The 24,295-nt window shown below is 32.7% G+C and overlaps 1 protein-coding gene and 1 pseudogene across 5 annotated transcripts; one reads left to right on the plus strand and one right to left on the minus strand.

Moving 5' to 3' along the window:
- Window positions 1–4: 4 nt before the first annotated feature.
- ncln (nicalin) lies at window positions 5–11,672 on the minus strand. Of its 5 annotated transcripts, none has more exons than XM_048182324.1 (15): window positions 11,384–11,672; window positions 9,220–9,410; window positions 9,001–9,142; window positions 7,783–7,877; window positions 6,647–6,727; window positions 6,472–6,575; window positions 6,295–6,383; window positions 4,972–5,111; window positions 4,642–4,865; window positions 4,427–4,514; window positions 3,326–3,364; window positions 2,851–3,014; window positions 2,709–2,762; window positions 2,317–2,395; window positions 5–964 (listed from the first exon to the last, which is right to left on the minus strand). In XM_048182324.1, exons 1-15 carry the CDS (start codon window positions 11,544–11,546, stop codon window positions 902–904), a joined length of 1,716 nt encoding a protein of 571 aa, XP_048038281.1. In that variant the 5' UTR covers window positions 11,547–11,672; the 3' UTR covers window positions 5–901. The 5 variants fall into 5 exon arrangements, with proteins under 5 accessions (XP_048038281.1, XP_048038283.1, XP_048038282.1 ...); XM_048182326.1 differs by having other exon boundaries at window positions 2,851–3,011; window positions 4,687–4,865; window positions 9,001–9,145; XM_048182325.1 differs by having other exon boundaries at window positions 4,687–4,865; window positions 9,001–9,145.
- Window positions 11,673–13,407: 1,735 nt separating this feature from the next.
- The window catches only part of LOC125262604, a 66,259-nt pseudogene continuing 55,371 nt past the window's right edge, over window positions 13,408–24,295 (plus strand).

Here is a 24,295-nt window from a genome sequence, read left to right on the forward strand (position 1 = left end):
GTTCTTAATTCAACAAATGCCTTTATTTTTTTCTTCATCCTTTTCCTTGAGAATCAAGTTTATGTACCTCTGATTTGTAGAGTTAAATCAAGTTTGGAGAAAAAAAGAAAAAAAAAATCAGTGCATGTTGAAGCGTATCAGCTTCCATAAATAACAGCAAATTTTTACCACACTGCTCCCTAATAAATAGTGAAAGCAGAACTGGACTTTGGGTGTCAAAACAACCAGTGGAATCAGGATAAAAGAACAAAATGGGAGTTATAAGTGTCTTGAGAATCATGGAGTTAATAATATTACTCTTGAGGAAAAACTTTAGGATAAAAGAATCTGCAAACATGAAATGCCAAACGGTTTCCAAACATCATATTATCAACATATAATACTCACTCCAAAGAGAAACAGCAGTTTGAGTTGATGTTCATGTTATGAAGATTGGGAATCAATCTTAAGCGTTAACAGACTTCAACTCAACCAGCAACAATTTTGGCCCACTTTGTAGTAGCTGCCAGTGAAGAATAACGACAGGAGGAGGGGCTTTCTGGAAACCGCTTAAATGTACAATCCGCGATTGACGCAAGAAGCGCACAGTTCATGATGACAATTAAACAACCGCAACATACCCGAACTGACTTGTTCGCATTATTAACTCCGTGTGAATGATTACGGATTGTATTTTTTAAGGACGCGGGACTTGAGGCAACGTCGAGACAAGGAAGACTTGAAAGGCTAGTGGAGATGTAGTGGATGAAACACTTGGCATGGGAATTAGCATTCAGTCTCAATAAAGTAATCAATCAATCAATCAAACAAAGTAGGTGTGATATAAAGAAAGCAAACACACTCTTGGCTCTGCTGTGAGAGCCGGGCGGCCCCTCGTATTGCAGGTGCGTGAAGAGACGGGTTAGTGCTGTTTGACCCGAGGAGCCGTGACTCTACGCAGGAAACCGTATAGAAGTCCAAAATGCTACAGGAAAACAAGAAGTAAAATGGTTTTATTACTGTAATGACAAATATGTATAAATATATGGAATATGGTTATTACGGTAATGACAAATATATATATAAATATATATAAAATGGTTTTATTACAGTAATGACAAATATATGGTATATGGTTATTACGGTAATGACAAATATATATAAATATATATAAAATGGTTTTATTACTGTAATGACAAATATGTATAAATATATGGTATATAGTTATTACAGTAATGACAAATATATATATAAATATATATAAAATGGTTTTATTACGGTAATGACAAATATGTATTGGTATATGGTTATTACGGTAATGACAAATATGTATAAATATATGGTATATGGTTATTACGGTAATGACAAATTAGGGCTGGGCGATATATCGCATGCGATTCTCACGCGCATTTCGTCAGTAAAGCCGGTTCCCTGATTACCGCTAAATCGCCATCACCTGCTTTAAAATGGAGCGCCTTTTAATAGACAGAGCCGTAGTTCACTGATAAGCCACGGAAAATCGGGTTCATTATCGAAGTCGATTCATCTTCGATACTGAACGTGATTTTGCGTGGCTTCTCCGCGAACTACGGCTTTGTCTATTAAATGCCGCTCCATTTGAAAGCAGGTGATGGCGATTTAGCGGTAATCAGGGAACCGGCTTTACTGACGAAATGCGCGTGAGAATCGCATGCGATATATCGCCCAGCCCTAATTTGTCATTACCGTAATAACCATATAATAAATTTTATTTTCAATTATTTTAACTTGATGTACTGAAAAAAAAAAAAAAAAAAAAAAAAAAAAAAAAAATGACTAAGACTTTAACAAAAAAAACAATCAAGAAAAAATTCAAAATATTAATAAAAATTGTAACCATATCTCAGTAATGCTAATAACACTGATATATTACAATTTATACCATCACAGTAATGAGAATATGTTGTGAAAATGTGCTCAATTGTCTTAAAATATACATACATACAGATATATAGATTTATTATTATTATTATAGTATTTCTATAATATAACAAAAAAAAATAAAACTGGCTAAAAACATAAAATGCGTGTTATAAAATATAATACATTTTGCTTTTGGGATGAAATGTGAATTCATGTGAAAGAATACAAAACAATTACAAAATTAATAAATAAAATAAATAAAAAATAAAATTAACAAAAACTAAAATTAAAATAAACCGTTAATATATTAAAAAACTCAAAATAATAATAAAATCTATAATTGTATATCAAGATACTAAAATAACACTGATTTGCTAGAAAAATAAACATATATAGTAAGATAAAACAACATTATATTAAGAATATTAGTCTTACCTGGACGGCCAAATACAGCACTCCAAGATAAGATGCGATACAGGCGGCTAGCAGCAGGTCAAAGATCGCTGGCTTTACCCTGGATTGTTTCAAATGCAACAACATTATTCAAACAGCAATATTAATATAGGGTTAAGAGCATTTTTAACCCTGGGTTATGCAAGATTTCACACTTGTAAAGCTGAACAGGGGACAGTTATTAAGGTTATTAACCTCATAAATATGATAATTAAAAATTTCAACATCTTGAAACCTAACCCATATTTAGGTATGAAATACATGACAATATAATGTTTAATCCTGGATTAACAAAAGTTTGAAAAGAATGCTAGAAATTTAAAGAAACTTACACTAATTTAAATAAACATCAAATCATTGACAGTCAGTCTCACCTATAAGCATTCATGGTCTGCTTAAGTTGATCATAAAAGACAAATTCAGGGTCCCTGTCAAAAAAACAAAAACAATTATTAACCTCTGAATGTTAATTTCAAATCAACAGCGAAACAGCGAGCACTGCTGCGGTGGATTCACCTCTTATCCGCTCTGACCAGATGCCTCTTGACGTCCTTCAGATAGCGGTTCAGGTAATACTCCAGCGTGTTAACAATGCTGCTGTCTTTATCCAGCAGCTGGGCGGCTCGCGGCTGCGCCGTCAGCCAGTCCACCAGTGACATCAGCTGATCCTCCTGCACCTGCTGATGGGAAAGCAGAAGCGCACTTAAATCAAGAACAACAAACACCAGGAACAACAAGTTTACAGTCTTGCCAGCTCCTGTCTCTATGAAGCCCCTTCTTCTGAAAAGCTCAATGTGCTCTGATTGGTTGGCCGGACCAGTGTTTTGTGATTGGTCAAGCACTTCAAGCATGTTTGGGAAATGGCCCGCCCCTCACCATAACCACCAGCTCAACACACTACTAATCACCATGACGCTTTAGTGCCTTGTAATATAACTCAACCAGGCCTTTTGGGCTGTAACATGTCATCTGTCGATCTTCTCACACTCACCATCTGTTCAGTGAAGATCTCCAGGTCTCCACTGGCACCCTGAGTGAAATATGACAATTATCACACTGTTAAATGCTTTATGATTAATGGATTTATGATGGCAAATGATAGGGCTGCATGATTCATAGAAATAAAAACAAAACAAAATGGCAGTATGGCTTAGTGCGATTATTAAATCATAAAGGCTGCAATTTAACTACATAAATATTGTGTGTAAAATAAAATTTTTACAGTTGTAATTGTGATATAAAATGTGAATTATTTGTAGAAGTAAATTTTGTCTTAAATACTCAATTTCTTTATTTTACAGTCAAATATTACAACAGTAATATTTCTTATTTTGTGTAATTGTTATTTAGAAATAAAAATAATGACAAAATATCTAATAAATGTAATAATGTAATAATATAATCTAATAATGTACATTTAATATGTGTATTTTATTATATAAATGATATATAATAAAATAAAATATATAATTCGCAATCTTTATAAAAAACATTTTAAAAAGTAATATCTTATTTTGATTATTATTGCTATAATAAAATATATCTAATAAGAGTAATAATATAAATATAAACAATAATAAAAAGAATAAAAATAATCAAATATTACAATAGTAATATTTCTTATTTTGACAAAATATCTAATAAATGTAATAATAAATATAATCCAATAATGTATATTTAATAAGTATATTATATAAATAATATATAATAAAATAAAAATAACAAACAAAAAAAACTCAATATAAATTGCAATCTTTATAAAAAACATTTAAAAATATATCTAATAAATGTAATAAATAATATAAATATATAAACAATAAAAATAATAACCTGTTTAAAAAAGCACACACATTACATATCAAAATCTTTATAAGAAAAAAAACAAACATTACACTTAAATTAGATAAATCGTAATTAAATAATTAATTTGCAATTTGAATGTTTTGCAATTTGAAAACCCCCATTTTCATGCACTGCTGCATTTTATAACCCAACGATCATATAATTACTGTATATTTAAAAATGTCAAATTAAATCTACATACGTATCAATATTTGCAAAGAAAAAGAAAAAGAAGACAATGCCAAATTACTTTCTCTGTCAGGTTGTATATCACTCTCGCCAGCGTTTCTGCGATGACTTTAGTGTTGCGACTGAGTTTCGTCAGATCCACGTGAGGCCTGCGAGAACATGGAAACGAAACAAAGACGACGTCATCAATGACAGCAACCAATCAGCAGCGAGGGAGGGAACTAACGGTCGTGGCTACGATGGGGCGACAGAGAGAGAGCACCAATCATCACCCACCCAGCGGTGGCCTCTCCCGCCCCTTCCAGAGAGGACGACACTGACCGCATGTCCATGATGGAGTGGCGCGCGGGGCTGCGGTGGCTCTCCAGGTGGGACAGGGTGAAGGCGGGCAGGCGGCGGATGCCGAACCGCTCGTGTTCCCACGCCAGAGTGTCGTCGGCCAGGTTGATCTTCTTGTGGACCATTGAGAACTTCAGCTCGGGGTGCTGATGGGCCGCCACCTAATAATGAAAGATAACCATGACCCGCCAGTAGCGTTTGACATCACGAGGAGCAAATGGTGAACTTTTTCGTATTTATTTCCAAATAATGAGAGGCCAGTCTTACGGTCTCCAGCTCTTTGAGCAGGGTGTGCTGCGGGCTGCCCTCTTTCGGCGGCTTGGACACGTGGAGGTGAAGGTTGTCGCTGTTACCCAGAGTGTCCAGACACAAAACAAACGCCACGTTGTCCTGGAGCAGACTGGAATCTGAACAACAGGGACGAGGTCAAAACAAACCTTTAGCATAAGAAAATACTTTTTTCTTCAATTAAATTCTTAGTGTTTTGCTGCTATTACTAAATAACAATATTAATGTATGAAATATTACTTTTTTAATATTTAACTAAAAATCAAACAATATAATATATGAATTTGACATTTAGGAGCACAATAAAAATACATCAAAGATTTGTCTTTTTCTTTAGTATACAAGAAGACATTAACAAGACAAATTATTTAGTCATAGCAGTGCTTGACTCTCATTTTTTCAAGATAAATATTGATTTTTTTTTTTTTTTTAAAGGAACTTTAGGGGCACAATGAAAAATAATCAAAAACTTTCCATAATAACGGGACACGAGGAGACATTTAAAAGCTAAATTATTTAATCTTAGCAGGATTTGAGATATATTTCTCCAAGAATTATTTTTTCTTTTTTTTTCCCTGATAAAGATTGCAAGTAATTTTCTTAAAGCTTCAGATTTGCTGCTTATTATCATTATTAATATTATTATTATTAAATAAAATTAATCAAAGTAAGAAATATTACTATTTTAATATTTGACAGTAAAAACATTGAGTATTTAAGACAAATTATATATATATATATATATATATATATATATATATATATATATATATATATATATATATTTATTTAGGCATGCAATGAAAAATGTATCAAATACTGAAACGATTAATTTATTTAAATACAAAAAGTACTAAAGTTATTCAAGTATATTTGTACTTCAAAATGTTTTAATTTATTTAATTATATATAATAATAATATATATTTTAATACTGACTTTTAATACTGGTTTTTATAAATAAAATATATATAAATATATATGCAAATAATATAACAAAGATTACATATTTATATGCATTTTAATATATGTAATTATATAACATTTTATTATACTAAAATACTTATTAATAAATAAGAAATAATATTAAATAAATAATATTTAATAATAACAAACATCAAATTATCATAACATTTATTATAATACAGCAGTTTTAACTTTTAAACTATTAAACATTCTAACTTTTAAACATGTAAACTATATTAGCTCTGCACGTTCATAAACAGTTCACGTCTATTCTTAAAGTCAAATGCGAGTGAAACGGTCACTCAGTGTAGGTCGTGACGTGAGGCCACATTCGCACCTGTGTGATCCAGATTGTCCTCCAACCAGCGTTTAGTGCCTTGGTAGTTAAACTTCCCACCTCCCGACAAGAAAAACAGCAGGTTGTATCTATAAACCGAAAAAGAAGTCATTTTTTGTAAAGCAGACAGAAATCTGTTTCAAGCATCTGTTTTACTACACAAAACACAAGTGTTACCCTGCATGTGTCCTCTTGTAGGAGTAGAGTCTGGAAAACAGTCGCGCGAGCTCTAGCAGTATGGCGACCCCGCTGCCGTTCGAGTCTGCGCCGTATGACAGCCACTGAAAGAAAAACACGCTCAATATCACGACAGTAACTCACAGAGAAAAAGAAAAGGGCATGAGGTTCTTACTGGAGCAACTCCGAAAGAGTCATAGTGAGCAACCAGGACTATAGTGGGCAGATCTTCTCCTCCCGCACCTGTGAGACGCCCCTGAGGACATAAACGAGAGATTATATGATGGAAATCACACTGAAGAATCATGCTTTGCTATTTGTGAGGGAGTAAAAAGGCAGACAGTTAGTGTCAAATCTATACTGAGTGACATTTCTGCCATATCTCACTTTAAACATCGACAGCTGCGCAACACAAGGTCAGATTTGTAATTTATTTATTTTTTTAACAAAACATTAATCTCTAAAGTGCATTGGCGCAAAGGCGTCTGCTCTCATGTCCATAACACGCATGAGTCATGGTGCTCTTGTGAACGCACATTGGAGATTAATATTTTGTAAATAAAGTAGTAAATTAAGTATTTTTGTGCACACAAAGCCCTCATGTCGCTTCATAAAACTGAGGTAAACCACTGGAGTCACATGGAGTATTTAATGATTTCTTTATTACCTTCCTAGGGCTTGAAAGTGGGAGTTGCTCAGACTGTCAATGGAGGGACAGAAAGCTCTCAAGATTTTATCAAAAATATCTAAATTTGTGTTCTGAAGATAAACTAAAGTCTTATGGGTTTGTAACGACATGAGGGTGAGTAATGACAGAATTTTTGGGTGAATCAACCCTTGAAGTAAATTTTAAAAAAATCATTATTTCAAATTGGTTAAATGTGTTTTAAATAGACAGCAGCAATTAAAATTGTCAGAACCTGTAATTAATTACATGTTGTTTTGTTTAATTATCAGTTCAGAATCGTGATCTCCATTTAAAAAAAAAAAAAAAATCATGATTCTCAATTTATCCAGAATCGTGCAGCTCTACATTAATGTCAAAAGGTTTTAACCTGATTTTAAGCAAATAATGGATTGAATTGTGTCACAAATTTGACTTTAGAAGACATAGTAGTACATCTGGACTTCAACTGTTACTAATGTTTATTAATGTTCACTGATGATAAAGTAGCCTGAATGTTCTTCAAAACATCATTTTTGGTTCAGAGAACAAGTCAAACAGGTTTGGTAGGACACAACGGTGAGTAACTGATGACAGAACCTTCGTTTATGGGTAAACTGGTCTTTTCTGGAGTCAGTTATACTCACCTCTAGGCTAGTGATGGCCCAATCACTGACAGCTTTACTCTGAGCTCCACTGGTCACCATCTGGAAACCATTAGCTGTCGCTGTGTGCAGCAGCACTGTCCCAAAACAAATACATACACATATTACATATAGAAAACGTATATAAATACACACACACACATTATTTGTATTAATATGTATAAAAATATTATTATAAAATAAAGCACATATTTTATAAATAATACTTTTTATATAAAGCGATACATAAAATATAAATATGATAATATTGTTATGTTATGATGCCTATACAATTATGATTATATGTATTATATATATATATATATATATATATATATATATATATATATATATATATATATATATATATATAATACAATCTTAATTATACTCAAATATATATATATATATATATATATATATATATATATATATATATATATCTATATATATATATATATATATATATATATATATATATATATGAAATTAAATATATTAAATTAGTAAACATACATTAAAAATACATTTTAAATATATTTTATATTAATATAATATAGCAAAATATTATAAATGATATACATTTATATTAATATATGTTTAAATATAATTGTGTATTATTTATGTACTGCTTATTGTAATTGAGAAATGTTAAATATATATAATATTATTTAATCTGTTTATTCTATTTAATCTGTTAAATATATATATATATATATATATATATATATATATATATATATATAAAATAGCAAAATATATAAAAGCAACTTTTATATATATATATATAAAATTCTTGCTTTAATATATTATATATTTCACTATAAAATAATTGTATATATTTATGCACACAATTCATTATAATTGAGAAATTTTATATAAACAAATATGTATATATATAATAAACAATAAAAAAATTAAAATAGCATATATATATATATATATATATATATAAATATAAAATATATACATATATATATATATATATATATATATATATATATATATATATATATATGTCATATATAAAAATTAAAAAAATCATATTAGATAAACATTAATATTAATAATATTACAATATTATAATATTACATTAAAAATAACATTTTAATAAAATATAAAAATAATAAAAACATATTAAATTAAAAAGCATTTCATATAAACTTCATATGCTCTTGAACGTTCATAAACAATTCCACAGAAATACGTATGTTCCGGTACCTTCAGCAGCTGATGAAGACCCCTGCGAGGACGAGGACATCTGTGTCTGCGTGTAGATGGACAGCAGCTCCTCGTCCTCCAGGGCGAAGTACACGGGCACGATGGTCTCGGTGGCCAACAGCTCCGGCTCCAGCTCCATGAACTGCTGCAGTGGACGAAAAGAGACCAAAATCAGATGGGAACATCCCACGCGCGCCTCTGAACGGATCGCAGTCTTACCTGCACTATGTCCTGAGGCATAGTGGACATGTTCTGGGGCAGTATGATGACCACGGCTCCCGCAGACTGTCGGAGGGCTTTCTGGTATTTCTCGAAAGAGAAATCGGCGAGCCGCATCATCACGCATCGCCTGCTGAGCACCTCGGCCTCCACCGTACGAGCCTCCGTGTTTAAAATGGCATTACGGGAACCTGCGAATCAATTTGGCTTGTTAATGTATGTGCTGCATTTACTATGAAAAAAAATTTAGCTATGATCACATGTTTTTCTTCCTCTTCACCAAAATATATCAAATAAATATCTGAGAAATCCATAAACACCTGTTAAACCAGTTTTGATTCATGACTTCTCTTCATGAAGATGTTTGATCACATCCTGACGCTTCAGTGAAATCCTTAACTAAGACTAAAACTATTGCTAATTTAATAGTAGAATAAATTAAACTAAAATAACACTGCAAAAAATAACAAAACTTTACACCCAAAACAGCTCTGAAAGAGCTAATTCTGTCATTAATTACTCACCTTCATGTCGTTCCACACCCGTGAGACCTTCATTAATCTTCAGACCACAAATTAAGATATTTTAGTTGAAATCCGATGGCTCCGTGAGGCCTGCATAGGGAGCAATGACATTTCCTCTCTCAAGATCCATTAATCTGTTACTAAAAACATATTTAAATCAGTTCATGTGAGTACAGTGGTTCAATATTAATATTATAAAAAAACAATATTTTTGCGTGCACCAAAAAAACAAAATAACGACTTATATAGTGATAGCCGATTTCAAAACACTGCTTCAGGAAGCTTCAGAGCGTTATGAATCAGCGTGTCGAATCATGATTCGGATCGCGTGTCAAACTGCTGAACAGCTGATTCGACACAAAAGATTCATAACAATTTCTGAAGCAGTGTTTTGAAATCGGCCATCACTATATAAGTCGTTATTTTGTTTTTTTGGTGCACCAAAAATATTCTCTCGCTTTATAATATTAATATTGAACCACTGTACTCACATGAACTGATTTAAATATGTTTTTAGTACATTAATGGATCTTAAGAGAGGAAATGTCATTGCTCCCTATGAAGGCCTTACTGATTTCATCAACAATATCTTAATTTGTGGTCCGAAGATTAACGAAGGTCTTATGGGTGTGGACCGGCATGAGGGTAAGTAATAAATGACAGAATTTTCATTTTTGGGTGAACTAACCCTTTAAAAGTTGAAACACTAAAATTTTAAACTAGATATAGATAAAAACTAAAAATGAAATGAAGCCAAAATAAAGCAAACTTACATAATAGTAAAAATGACAAAAGCACATATCAAAATTACTACAAATTAAACGAAAACTCAAAATACATAAATAAAAGCCAATTCAAAATAAAATAAAAACTACTAAAACTTCATTAAAACTATAATACACAAATATTAGGGCTGTCGAACGATTAATCGCATACAAAATAAAAGTTTGAGTTTGCATAATATATGTGTGAGTACTGTGTGTAATTAATATGTATTTAAGAGAAATGTTATATACAAAATATTTTTAATTATATATAATTTTAAATTATATAAAAATATAAAAACATACATTTTTAAAATATTTCTCAAATACATGAAGAATGTGTTTGTATGTATACATACATAATAATTACACACAGTACACCCACATATATTAGTCAAACTCAAACTTTTATTTTGTATGCGATTAATATTACCAACGTCCCTTTATTTTGTTTATTTGTTTATTTTGTTATCCTATAGTCTTTGATATTACTAATAATGTGAGAGTTCGTTTATTTAATCCCAAAAAATCTCTGAAAAGAGTCGCTAATTTGTAAGTATTTGTAACGTTACTAATGTTTTTGTACTTATACCGCGGTATTTAACATACGACATTTAAATATCAAAAAGTCCGTTATTTAACCGTTGAAGAGTTTGAACCAACAACCCTTCAGTTACGAGCCCTGGAGAACATTCTGAACCTAGAAACACGGTAACACCATGGTAAAGTCCGGGGTGTTAACTGAAAGGTTGTTGGTTTAAACCCCAGCTGACGTTGATAAATAAACCACTACGCCACCGCATGTCCTAAACAGAATGAGAGAGCTGTCAATAAAGCATCATATGGTCATATAAAGCGTGTTGTGGTGTTTATTACCGTAGGTTTGTCCCTGCAGGTCGTACTGCTGCATGCGGTACACGCTGAACTCATGCGCCGCTTCCGCGCGCAGCGGACACACCAGCACCAAAAACAGCACCAAACTCAGCGGGAACGACCACTTCAGCATGTTCTCCAACACCTCACTGGCCTCCTCGAACATGCTGGAGCCGGTTCGGTAGATTCCGAAGGAGAGAAACGGAGAAAAGACTGAATGAATGATTGACGGCGATCGCTCGAGCTGTCAGGCGCCGCGGTGGTGAGAGTTTCAGGCAGGCGAAATCATTGGACACCTACACATCTGAGGCCAACGATTTATTAATGTACTACGTTTAGCTTTTTTTCATGACATATTGCGTAGAATACAGAAAGTTAAGCATTTTATATTTTAGAAAATAATGACAATTTATGAAATCTCGTTCATGCGCCTCTTTTTTGGTGTTGGTTGGGGTCCATCAGGAAAATTCAAGGACTACCTCATCTGACCTTTTTTGCCAGTCAGATTTATTTATTTATTTATTTATTTATCAAAACATACAAAATCAGTTACATTTGGGGAGTGCATACAATTCTTCATATAAAGAATAAAATACAAGCATAAATAACGAAATAAATATCGTTGTTTATAAACTTTCTGTCATGAGTCATTTTATCAAACTAATATTTTATTGGTTAAATATAAAACAATATGCCCCTATACTATACTACTACTATTACTACTACTACTAAAGTTTGTATTAAAATATAGAATAAAAATGTCACATGAAATAATTACATTAAGTGCCCTCGATGACCACTAGAGAGAGTCTTTCCCCAAAATCAAAATCTCATCCTTGTGACACTTTCTTACTGGTTAAATTAGTCAGAGAGGATTAACATACACTGTTATTATATAGAATTAATTAAATTGTGATTTTACTGTCAGATCAGGTTTAAATTCAGGTTTATTCTCAATTATTAGGGATTGATTCAATAGAATAAAATAAATATGAAGCTCTAATACCGAACAGTGTTAGTTTGAGTGTGACATTTATGTGAAGTAAAAAGTATGTAAATTTTTTGTTTAGTTTTTGGTCCATATAAAATGCAGAATGTTATTTCCTGCACATTTAAGTGATTAAAAGTATTTGATTTTTTTCAGTCTTGAAATTATAAAATCTGAGATACCCATTGATTTTTGACATATCCACTCTAGCAGATGGTCTATTCTATTCTATTCTATTCTATTCTATTCTATTCTACCAGGTCTTTCTCAACTCTCAAACTCACTTTCTTTTTTCTTTACTTTTTTTTTAAGGTGAAAGTGACGTGAAGGCCAAGTATCCTCTACATTTAACCCATTAAAGTTAGTGCACACATATAGGAGTTGTGTTTAGGAGTAGTGAACACACACCCAGAGCAGTGGGCAGTCAGGGAGTGATTAGTGGTTAGAAAAAATTCTTAAATCAAGAAGCATTTTTTCCTTAAAACAGGCAAAATAAAAATGTAAAAAAAAATGCCCGTATTCATTTTAAACCGAAAACAAGATTTTTCTGAAAACAAGACAATAATTTTTACTTGTCTAGAAAATACTTCATGATTTAAGAATTTGTAGAAATTTGGACTAGAAACAAGACAAAAAAAATCTAAATAAGAAAAGAATTTTTGCAGTGTATGTGCTGCCCACTTTCCTCTCAGTAACAAAAAAAAAAAAAAAAAAAAAAAAAAAAAAAAATATATATATATATATATATATATATATATATATATATATATATATATATATATATTTTTTTTTTTTTTTTTTTAAATGAAGCAAGAAAAGCTCTGATCATAGCAATGATTTTGCACATGCTTTGCAATTCGGCACTCTAGTAAAGTCACATCACATTTATTTATATCACTTTATAATAGATTGCTTAAAATCAAGCAGCTTTATTAAACATGAAAAACAGTGTCAGTTGTTAAAAGTGATGATTGTTCCCCATACTGTTACCAAATAACTAAAACTGAAATAAAACTACACAGGGCCTATAAAATACAAAAGCTACAAAAATCACAAAAACAAAATTACTAAAACTTCAACTAAAATGGAAAATCTAAAAATAAAAACTCCAGAATATTAATAAAAATATAATAGTATCTCAATGACACTGAAATAACACTGGTTTCAGCCTCACATGATTACATGTTAGTTTAGGACTCACCAAAGTAACATTTTTAACTTCTCAACTTCACAGGACACATTTGAAAATAACACCATCGAACAGCATCTATGGGAAGTTGCAGCCTTTATTTTAAACTTCATAAAATAATCAGAAAAAAACAACAAACACACAAATGGCGAAGGTCACACACATTAGCGCTGTCAAACCGTGCAGTTATTTTAGATGAAGGTGGAGTTTCACATCACATCACATCACTCAAAACATGCTCTAACACGCTCCATTTTATTACTGAACCAGTTTTGAAGAGTTTGTTTTTTCATATTTGTGGACTGAAACTGATGAAGAAAATGTCTCTGAAATTAGTTTTGATCTGTTTGTGTTTGTGGCGTCTGGATGGTGAGTTTTAATTCTGTTTTTATGACTTCAGTTGTTTCTGTTCTGATACCATTTGATAAATTACTGGTTAAACTAGTCAGAGAGGATCAACATTCACTGTTATTCTCTTATAAATACTGTGACTCAGTTTAAATAACTGTAAATGTGATTTCACTGTGAGATCAAGTTTGAATACAGGTCTTTTTATTCATCATCTTTTGTCTTTGTGCACTGTAAAAAATAAATGTAAAAAAGTGCTTGGCAGAACAGGGCCAAACGTTCGAATATAACGGTTAAAGATCGTTATAAAAGAAACAGTCAATGACTGGCAGATAGCAAAAACAAACTGTAAAATTAAGGCAATTTTTCATTGTGTTTTACAGTTAGCTTACTTTACAGGTATTTCCAGGATTATTATTGTGAACCATTTTATGTAAAATGTAAATCTCTTGTAGTTATCAGATAGCTGACAGCACATGCATGAGCTGATATAACTATCACTGCATCAGCGACTGGCTTTAAATAAAGCAACATGCAGCATATATACACTTACTATATAATTATTAAAATAGAATACCTGATTTAATGAATTTCTCTTGCAATTTTTTTCTGTAACAAATGTGCTTCAGAAACACAGCCAGACAACAACTGAAAAAAAGTCAAAGGTCAAGAGCCCAACTAAAGTAAACACTGACCTCCATAACGGTGACTTCAAATGTTATTAGTTTCAATAAAACATCAGCATCTAAACCTCAGTTAATTCTTAAGAAATAAAGTCAGACTGGTTTGTAAGTGAAGATGCTGAGATCTAGAGAGATCTGTTAGTGTTTAATGCTCTGTTGCTGCCAGTCATGTGACATGTTATTTAAATAATAATAATAATTTACATTAATTTTAAGGGTTTTTATTTGGCACCCTGTGCTGCTAATCATTTTATTTTACATTGGTTTTTTATTGTAATAATTTAGGAAATACCTGTAAAATAACAGTTTTAAATAACAGTCTTATTTAAATAAGGAGATTTTACTTTGATTTTGTGATTTTTGTGATCTGTTTTGTTACTGTATTAATTACAGATTATTCTTGTAGTTTTACATACATTTGTATGTAATTTAATAAACCAGAAAAATACTGTATAAAAATAAAATACAGTAATTTTTCTGTATAAAAATGTGAATTACTGTGATTTGTAAATCTATTAATGTCATAAAACTTAAAATAATAGCCGAGTTTTTAATTTAGAGATAATTTTACAGAGTTTTGACTACATTTTAAAATAAAAGAAAACAACCTGAAAAAGGTTATTTTCTGTAAAATTAGGAGTGAATTATTTTTTACAGTGTACTGCTGCAATATGTTATTAATTTCACATTTAAAAGATTAAAAGTGTTTTAGTGAAGCTTCATCAAACCAACATCAAGTGATTTTAAAGCTTTAATCTGTGAAAAACTCTTCAGGTGTGTTTGGTGATGATGCAATAAAGTCAGTGTCAGTGAAGGAGGGAGATTCAGTCACTCTAAACTCTGATCTTACTGAAATGAAGGATGTTGATGAGATTCAGTGGAGGTTTGAAGACACTGTAATAGCTGGAAACAATAAACGGATCAAGAGCTTCACTGATGATGAAAGATTCAGAGACAGACTGAAGCTGGACAATCAAACTGGATCTCTGACCATCACAAACATCACAACTGAACATGGTGGACGTTATGAACAATATATGTCCAACTATAAGAGGACTGAGTTCATTCTCACTGTCATTAGTGAGTTCACAAATGTTTACATCTGTTTTTTAATGACAAAATTAAAATTAACCCTTAGTTTGACGCATATGGTCCCAGATAGCCACTTTGTGTCAGTCCAGATCCGGCCCACATCTGGCACATGTGGAATGATGATCTGGCCAACATGTGGTGTGAAATGATGCACTTAGGTGGACGGCTCCTGTTTGCCAGATCTGGGCCATAAGAAGGTCACAGCAATGTCACATGTCAGCCAAGAGCAAAGAAATAAACCAGAACTGGACCTTATCTGAGCCACAAAATCATATCTTATATATTATTTGTCATCTCAGTATTAACAATCAGTATTAATTCACCACAAAATAAAAATAAAATAAATAGTATCAATGATCGTGCTATGGCTTGGAAATAAAAACCCTTTATTAATAACTTGAATGAACATTTGCACTAATAAAATTCTTTTATCTAATCAAATACCTTTAAATTAACTGGATTTAAGAAACAAGGGATAGTTCACCAAAAAATGAAACTTCTGCCATCATTTACTCACACTCAGGTTGTTCCAAACCTGTATACATTTCTTTGTACTGCTGAACGCAAAAGAAGATATGTTTGTAACCAAGCAGATCTCACCCCCCTTTGACTACCATAGTAAGGAAAATAATAATAATAATAAAAAAAAAATACTATGGAAGTCAATGGTGGCCCAAAGCGGCCTGGTTACAAACTTTCTTCAAAATATCTTCCTCTGTTTTCAACTGAACCAAAAAAAAAAAAAAAATAATAATAATATATATATATATATATATATATATATATATATATATATATATATACAGGTTTGGAACAATCTGAGGGTGTGTAAATGATGCCAGAATTTTCATTTTTGGGTGAACTATCCCTTTAAGATTACTATTAATGTAATTTGTTACAAAGGAGACCATAAATAAGAGCAATCAGGTGATGTGGTTTACACCATCAAGAAAACTGATTGTCTAGACTTGTCACTGACTGAAAGTGGTTGTTTATTTTTAAGTTATTTACATCAGTGCCTTAATGCCACAGATCAGTCTTTTTCATTTTTAAACATATTGTGGTGTTTAACAATGGTGACATGCTTCATGCCTCGATGCATGCTGGGAGACACCAAAGTATGAAACTCGTGACTCCCAGCATGTATACAAATAATATACACTACTGTTCACAAGTTTGGGATCTGTAAGATTTTTAATATTTTTAAAAGAAGGTTTGTCTGCTCACCAAGATTGCATTTATTTAATTAAAAATACAGTAAAAACAGTAATATTGTGAAATATTATTACAATTTAAAATAACTGTTTTCTATTGGAATATATTTTAAAATGTAATTTATTCCTGTGATGCAAAGCTGAATTTTCAGCATCATTACTCCAGTCTTCAGTGTCACATGATCCTTCAGAAATCATTCTAATATGATGATTTGCTGCTCAAGAAACATTTATTATTATTATCAATGTTAAAAACAGTTGTTACTTTTTTTTCAGGATTCCTTGATGAATAGAAAGTTCAAAAGAACAGCATTTATCTGAAATACAAAGCTTTTGTAACATTATATACCGTTCAAAAGTTTGGGGTCGGTAAGAATTTTTATTTTTATTTTTTTGAGAAGAATTTAAAGAAATTAATATTTTTTCAGCAAGGATGCATTAAATCAATCAAAAGTGACAGTAAAGACATTTAAAATGTAAGAAAAGATTATATTTCAAGTAAATGCTGTTCTTTTGAACTTTCTATTCATCAAAGAATCCTAAAAAATATATATTGTTATATACTATATAATATATATACTGCGCTGTTACACTTTTGCGGGAACCAATCACAGACTGGCTTATCCACCTTGCTCGCTATTGGCTGGTATAACACGATGACGATAGAGAAGCGACGGCAAGCAGCTTTCAAACTTTGCTCTATACTTTACTTCAAATTTGCTCTATAGACCTTATGTAGCCCCGCCCCTTTTCAGCGCTGCGCTCGTTGTCTTTTGACTTCCGGCTTGTATTTCCACAGCTATCTTATGTATTTATGAATGAACTGCTCATTTTAAAATCTTCCCGGTCTACTGACATTTGTTAAGACATATGCTTTAAACATAACAATGCTCATGATAACTTTCATTAACTCTACAACACGTAAATCCACTTCACCAGCTAATTATTCTTCAACAGCGATGCCATAGAAATATATAGGGCTACCGCAAAAACGGAAGTTCAAAGACAATATTCTAAAGATGGCGGCGCGCATGTTTCTCTGGAAAATAAGGTCTATATGTTTCGTCTCCCTGCTTCTTGAATCTCGCGCCGCCTGAGCTGACTGGAATTCTTTTGGTTGTCATGACAGTGACGTAGTTTAGGGCGGCTATATTCCGCGTTCATTTACACTGAACCAGAACAGTATCAAAGTCGCCTTTTAAACTCTCGACGATGCTGAATGACTTCTTTAGTTAGCAAACAAATCACTCGACTGGGTGTAAATACCGATCACTTTCATGTTTTTTTGCACAACCTGTAAAAATCGCTCGATGCCATTGCTGCTTCTGCAAACCGCGGATCAATGCTACAAACCAATACAAACTAAACCTGCGTCTCAATCAGCTCCCTAGTTCCCTAGATCGTCCATCACCATCACTAGTGATCATCAAATCCTTTTAACAGTTTATTTTACACACTTCACAAAACCTTTGCTCTCTAGAAACCCAGTCAGTTTGGGTTAAAATTCTTTAAAAGGCTTATAAACACTGAATTAATACCAACATATGAAATTAAATTAAGGACATGCATCAGAAAAATTGGGAATGTTGGACAATAAATATATGAATATAACAGCTTGATTTTGCAGTGTTGTCTAATGTCCGTTAAAGCAAAAGTGTCCAAAAGTGGGAATTATGGGATAACAGACACAGCAATGCATCATGTATTATAAGATCATTATGTTTGTAGCGTGATCCATTAAAACGTACAATATATATATATATATATATATATATATATATATATATATTTCAATTCAAACCTAGATATTATTATTATCACTCCACTAGGTCTGAAATATATTGTTCGCTGCAAACATGATGATCTTAAATTTATTAATTTACTATTAATAAATGTGTAAAGCTGCATAAAATGGAAATACTCAATAAAGTAGGCTAACTACGTTACCTCAGATGGATGAATGGTTGGATTCCACAACTGGTAAAATAAAACATATATAAGACAATACAACATTTACTGTAGGAGCCATACAATTTACTGGTGACTTAATTAAAAAAAACTGTTCTATTGCGCTTCTGATTTGGCAGTGAAATTCGTCGATTTTGGGTGCGTAAGATGTGAAGGATTCTATGCTCCAGTTAGTATTTTCACCCCATAATGGCGGCCGTGCTACCGGAGCGCCATCTAGTGGCTGTTACCCAAAAAGTATGCTGATTCTTGATATCTGTGGGTGTCTACAAAATGTCTAATCTGTGGCATGAAGTTTCTGTTAGTGAATATAACTTGATAAACAACAGCTTGCAGAGGTCAGTCCTGGACGGCCACTGCCACATGTTACTAGTATGACTAATAAGACCTTGATTAGCTGGTTAAGGTGTGTTAAATTGGGGTTGGAGCTAAATTATGCAGGGCAGTGGCCCTCCCCTGACTAGACAATCAATTTTCTTTTTGATGGTATAAACTAGTGCTGGGCCATAGGCCTATATCGCATGTGATTGTCACGTGCATTTTGTCAGTAAAGCCGGTTCCCTGATTACCGCTAAAGCGCCATCACCTGCTTTCAAATGGAGAGGCATTTAATAGACAGAGCCGTTGTTCACTGACAAGCTACGCAATATCATTCATATCGCAGATGAATCGCCTTCGATAATGAATGCGATATTGCGCAGCTTATCAGTGAACTACGACTCTGTCTATTAAATGCCGCTCCATTTGAAAGCAGGTGATGGCGCTTTAGCGGTAATCAGGGAACCGGCTTTACTGAAGAAATGCGCGTGACAATTGCATGCGATATATATCGCCCAACCCTACCATATTTCCTGATTGCTCTTGTTTATGCTCTTACGTGTTTACTTAAACACTGTTACAAAGACCAAAAACTCACGTAAAAACCAAGTAAAATGGTCCAATTAAGAAAACACAAACATTTTAACCTCTGTTAATTCTCAAAAAGAATTGTAGACGAATGACAGAAATAAAGTCAGTCTGGCTTGTAATAAGAGATATATAATCTAATTAATTTCATCGGCTGTGGTTGAAGTTAGTTGTAGTTTTTGTGTTTCTCTTTCCTTCAGTGAATCTGCTCGTTATCATCAGGTGTCTTCAATAATCAAACAATCATCACTTAATTAACCACTTAAGTACCTAATTAACTCTAACACTGCTTCAGTGTTACTTTTAACACCCTACTGGTGATTCCCAAATGATCACCGAGCAGTGTTAATTTAACACCGGGGAATTTACTGGTGTGTCACATGACAAGCAATGACGCGTCCCATGGCCTTAAACTCATGCTGGGGGTGTTACAATATATTCGGTTCCTGAAATATTCTGTTCCACTGGGTGGCGCTTACACGAATATTCATGATATCCTGCTATTGTGGGCGTGTCCTTGAGACAACGCGCAAGTGAATGGAACTGAAAATATTAGCACACGCTCCTCAAATTGCAACGGTTTAATAGATTATTTCGAAAAGGTAATAAAATATACAATGTTAGTCAACAGTTCACATGTTCAAAACAATGCATAGTTTGTGTAATATGATAATTCGTCTAAGCTATTTTGCCTGATTGAGTACAGGACATTCAGATAAACGGTTAACCTAAGGATACAGAGCAAACATGAGCCAATAACCTTGTTTTGCACTGATGTGTTTTATGTTTAGCTTTTTTATTATTATTGAGGCTTTATTTATTTATTTATTTATTTTTTGAATAGTTTGATTAGTCTGCTTTCTTCGTTGTCATTCTGTGACTACAGTACTGCATAGTGTTCACAACTTGAAATAAACCTCAAATGTATCTGTGTCCTAATAAAAATAAGGTATAGACTGGTGTGAATATTCGATGTCAACCTTAATTTCTTGATTATTATTCAATCAATATTGGTGCACATTGAGTGTTTCACTTTCAACTGTTTTCCAGCAAATTACTGAACGTGTAATGTATGTACAAACAAAAAGATTCAACAACTGAGACATAAACTGAACAAATTTCATAGACGTTCGATGAACATCTGAAAGTCTGATGTGGCACCAGCTATTTTACAGAGCATCTCATCCTCAGCACCAGATTTGCAGCTCTTGCTGTGAGATGTTCCACTCTTCCATCAAGGCAATTCACATTCTCAAACATGTCTGGTGGGACTTATTGGCACTGGAAGGACAATCAGCTGTCCTTCTGTCTCCCTGTAGCACTGTCTCAGGTATCTTACAGACACTGCAGTTTATTGCTCTGTTCACATCTGCAGTCTTCATACCTCCTGCAGCAGGACTAAGGCACGTTCACACGTGATCAGAGACCCTGGGCATCTTTATTCTGGTGTTTTTCAGAGTCAGTAGAAAGGTCTCTTTAGTGTCCTAAGTTATTGTAACTGACCTTGATTGACCTATAGGTGCATGTGCAGTTGAAAAACATGACAAACATTGTTAAAACCCTTTCTAAAGATCTGTAAAGCTTATTTGGATTGTACAAAAATATCTTTAAAATATTATCCTGAAAATTGACTTTTTTTTTCTTTTTCTTTTTTTTTTAGATTTTTTCATTTTTTCTTAGTTTTTTATTTCAATTTTTAAAACAACAAATCCAGTTGTAGCCTTTATAAATATTAATTACATTAAATATTATAACAAGTACAGAAGTAATTACTCTATGAATGTAACTCAAATTGAAATTCAAAACAATGTGTGAAATGAAACAATGCAAAATGTGAGCTTCTGAGGTAAATATTTAAACAGGGCCTTGGCACTTGGGAACAGCCTTCATGCATGTCCAGATCACACACTGCCAAGACTTCAGCTCTCACATCCAATCTGAAACAGACAGCGACTTTCAAGATGATGAGTATAATGTGGAATCACAAAAGCAAAACAAGACCATATTATGACATCGTTGATAATAACAAGTAGGCTATAACGTCATCTTGTAAAGTAGCTGTCTATTTTTTCTGTGCATTTTTGCTGCATTACCTCAGAAATAAATTATATTAGCCTATTATCAGAATTATTTTATTTGACTGTTTTTGAAATTGTTTAAGGGTATAAGGTTGTTTGAGTATGTGTTATGTTTGACACATTTCAGGGTTTTGTGCTGCAATATCCTGCCTTGTCAAACTTTAAATAAAACGAAACTAAACTATAATTTCCTATCATAATTATAATATTTTAAACAAAAATAACATTCTTTAAGTAGCTGCCGGCATGAAGACTGTCATCAAAACAAAGCTCCAAAGGTTTATATTTCAAAAGAATATTTTATTAACATTTCGAAATAATCTATTAAACAGCGGCAATTTGAGGAGCGTGTACTAATATTTTCAGTTCCATTCACTTGCGCGTTGTCTCAAGGACACGCCCACAATAGCATGATATCATGAATATTCGCGTAAGCGCCACCCAGTGGAACAGAATATTTCAGGAACCGAATATATTGTAACAGGGGGAATCAGCCAGATTTTAAACTTAGCCTACGTGTGAAAGGGTTAATTAACACACACCATTTTGTTTCTTTTGATGTTTTAGGATATTATTTCAATGTTTATTGATTATTTAAATTTTAACTATTTAATTTAATAAACAATTTATAATCTATTTATCTGAGACAAACCCTGTTTCTGTTTGATGATACAGTATCAGTGATGGAGGGAGATTCAGTCACTCTAAACTCTCGTCTTACTGAAATAGTTAATGATGATGTGATTCAGTGGAAGTTTTGGATTGAAAACACTTTAAAGGCTGGAATCAATAAACGGGCCGACAGAATCACTGTAAATGATGATGATCGAAGATTCAGAGACAGACTGAAACTGGACAATCAAACTGGATCTCTGACCATCACAAACACCACAACTGAACATGGTGGATGTTATAAACTAAATATCAACATTTACAGCTTGCCTTTTATTTGTCTCACTGTATATGGTGGGTTAAATATCAGTTTCACATGTTTTAATTTATTAGAGTATTATTATGACTAAGTAGTTAGTAGTTCTCTCATGTTTTTCAGCTCGTCTGCCTGTTCCTGTCATCAGCAGTAACTCTTCACAATGTTCTTCATCATCTAATTGTTCATTGGTGTGTTCAGCTGTGAATGTGAGTCATGTGACTCTCTCCTGGTACAAAGGAAACAGTTTATTGTCCAGCATCAGTGTGTCTGATCTCAGCATCAGTCTCTCTCTACCTCTGGAGGTGGAATATCAGGATAAAAACACCTACAGCTGTGTGCTGAACAATCCCATCAGCAACCAGACTCAACATCTGGACATCACTCACCTCTGTCACACATGTGCAGGTACGACAGTGCTGATATTAGTTGATGTCAGCGCTGATATTAGTTGATTATTGACTGATCTGATCTCAGTTTGATGTTTTTATTCCTCAGACTCTGTCCACTGTTGTGGTCCTACTGAAGCTGTCATCCGATTGGTCCTCTCTGCTCTGGTGGGCGTGGCTACTGTCATTCTTCTGGTTTATGACATCAGATCCAGAAGAGCTGAGCAGGATTTTTGATTACAGATTTTTAATGTCTTTCTATATTCCTCTTCCTCAAAGAGTGAAATCTGAAGCTCCATCAGTGCTGTATGGAGTCAGCTTGAACTGAGCAACAGACTGTAAAAACATTTTAGCTTCATAAAATAAAATATAAATGTTAACTGAAATAAAAATTAAACATGAAAAACGTTTTATTTCATCTCATTTTTATTTACTTTATCTTGATGTACTAAAATAACTAAAACTGAAATAAAAATGAATAAAACTACAGAGTGCCTATAAAAACAAAAACTATATAACGGGTTCAAAATATTATAAAAAATATAATAGTATCTCAGTGATACTGAAATAACACTGGTTTGAGTCACATGATCTCATGATCATGGTGATCAAGCCAAATCAGAGATACAAAAATAATAACATTTAAAAAGAAAAAGTCATATTCCATTCAGGTTCAATCAGGGAATAGAAAGCATTCCAGAGGGCATAATCGTGCTTGAGCCTCTCAAACCCCAATAATATCCAGCACCAGCTTTCCAGGACACATTACATTACAAGACATATACTATATTTATAAGAGGCCACTTAAGGCACTTAAACAAAAAAACAAAAAAACAAAACCATTTAACTAAATTTAGAGCCATGGATAAACTTTAGTTAATGCAAAAATAACTCTGTTAAATCAAAATCACATTGATCAGAACGTCACATTTTTCTATGTCCCTCTAATATGTAAAAGTTGGTACATTCTCACCTTTAGAATTCCCATAAAAACTTTCCCATTTGAACCTTCACTAGGCTGGTCTGTTCCTGCAACACACCAGGTACCAATCATTTCAAGTCATTTTAATCAAAAATTGAACTTTAACAGTTTTAACTGTTTTAACATTACAGATTAGATGGTTTTTAACTG

Source organism: Megalobrama amblycephala, linkage group LG2 (assembly GCF_018812025.1).
Source record: "Megalobrama amblycephala isolate DHTTF-2021 linkage group LG2, ASM1881202v1, whole genome shotgun sequence".
Taxonomy (NCBI): domain Eukaryota; kingdom Metazoa; phylum Chordata; class Actinopteri; order Cypriniformes; family Xenocyprididae; genus Megalobrama; species Megalobrama amblycephala.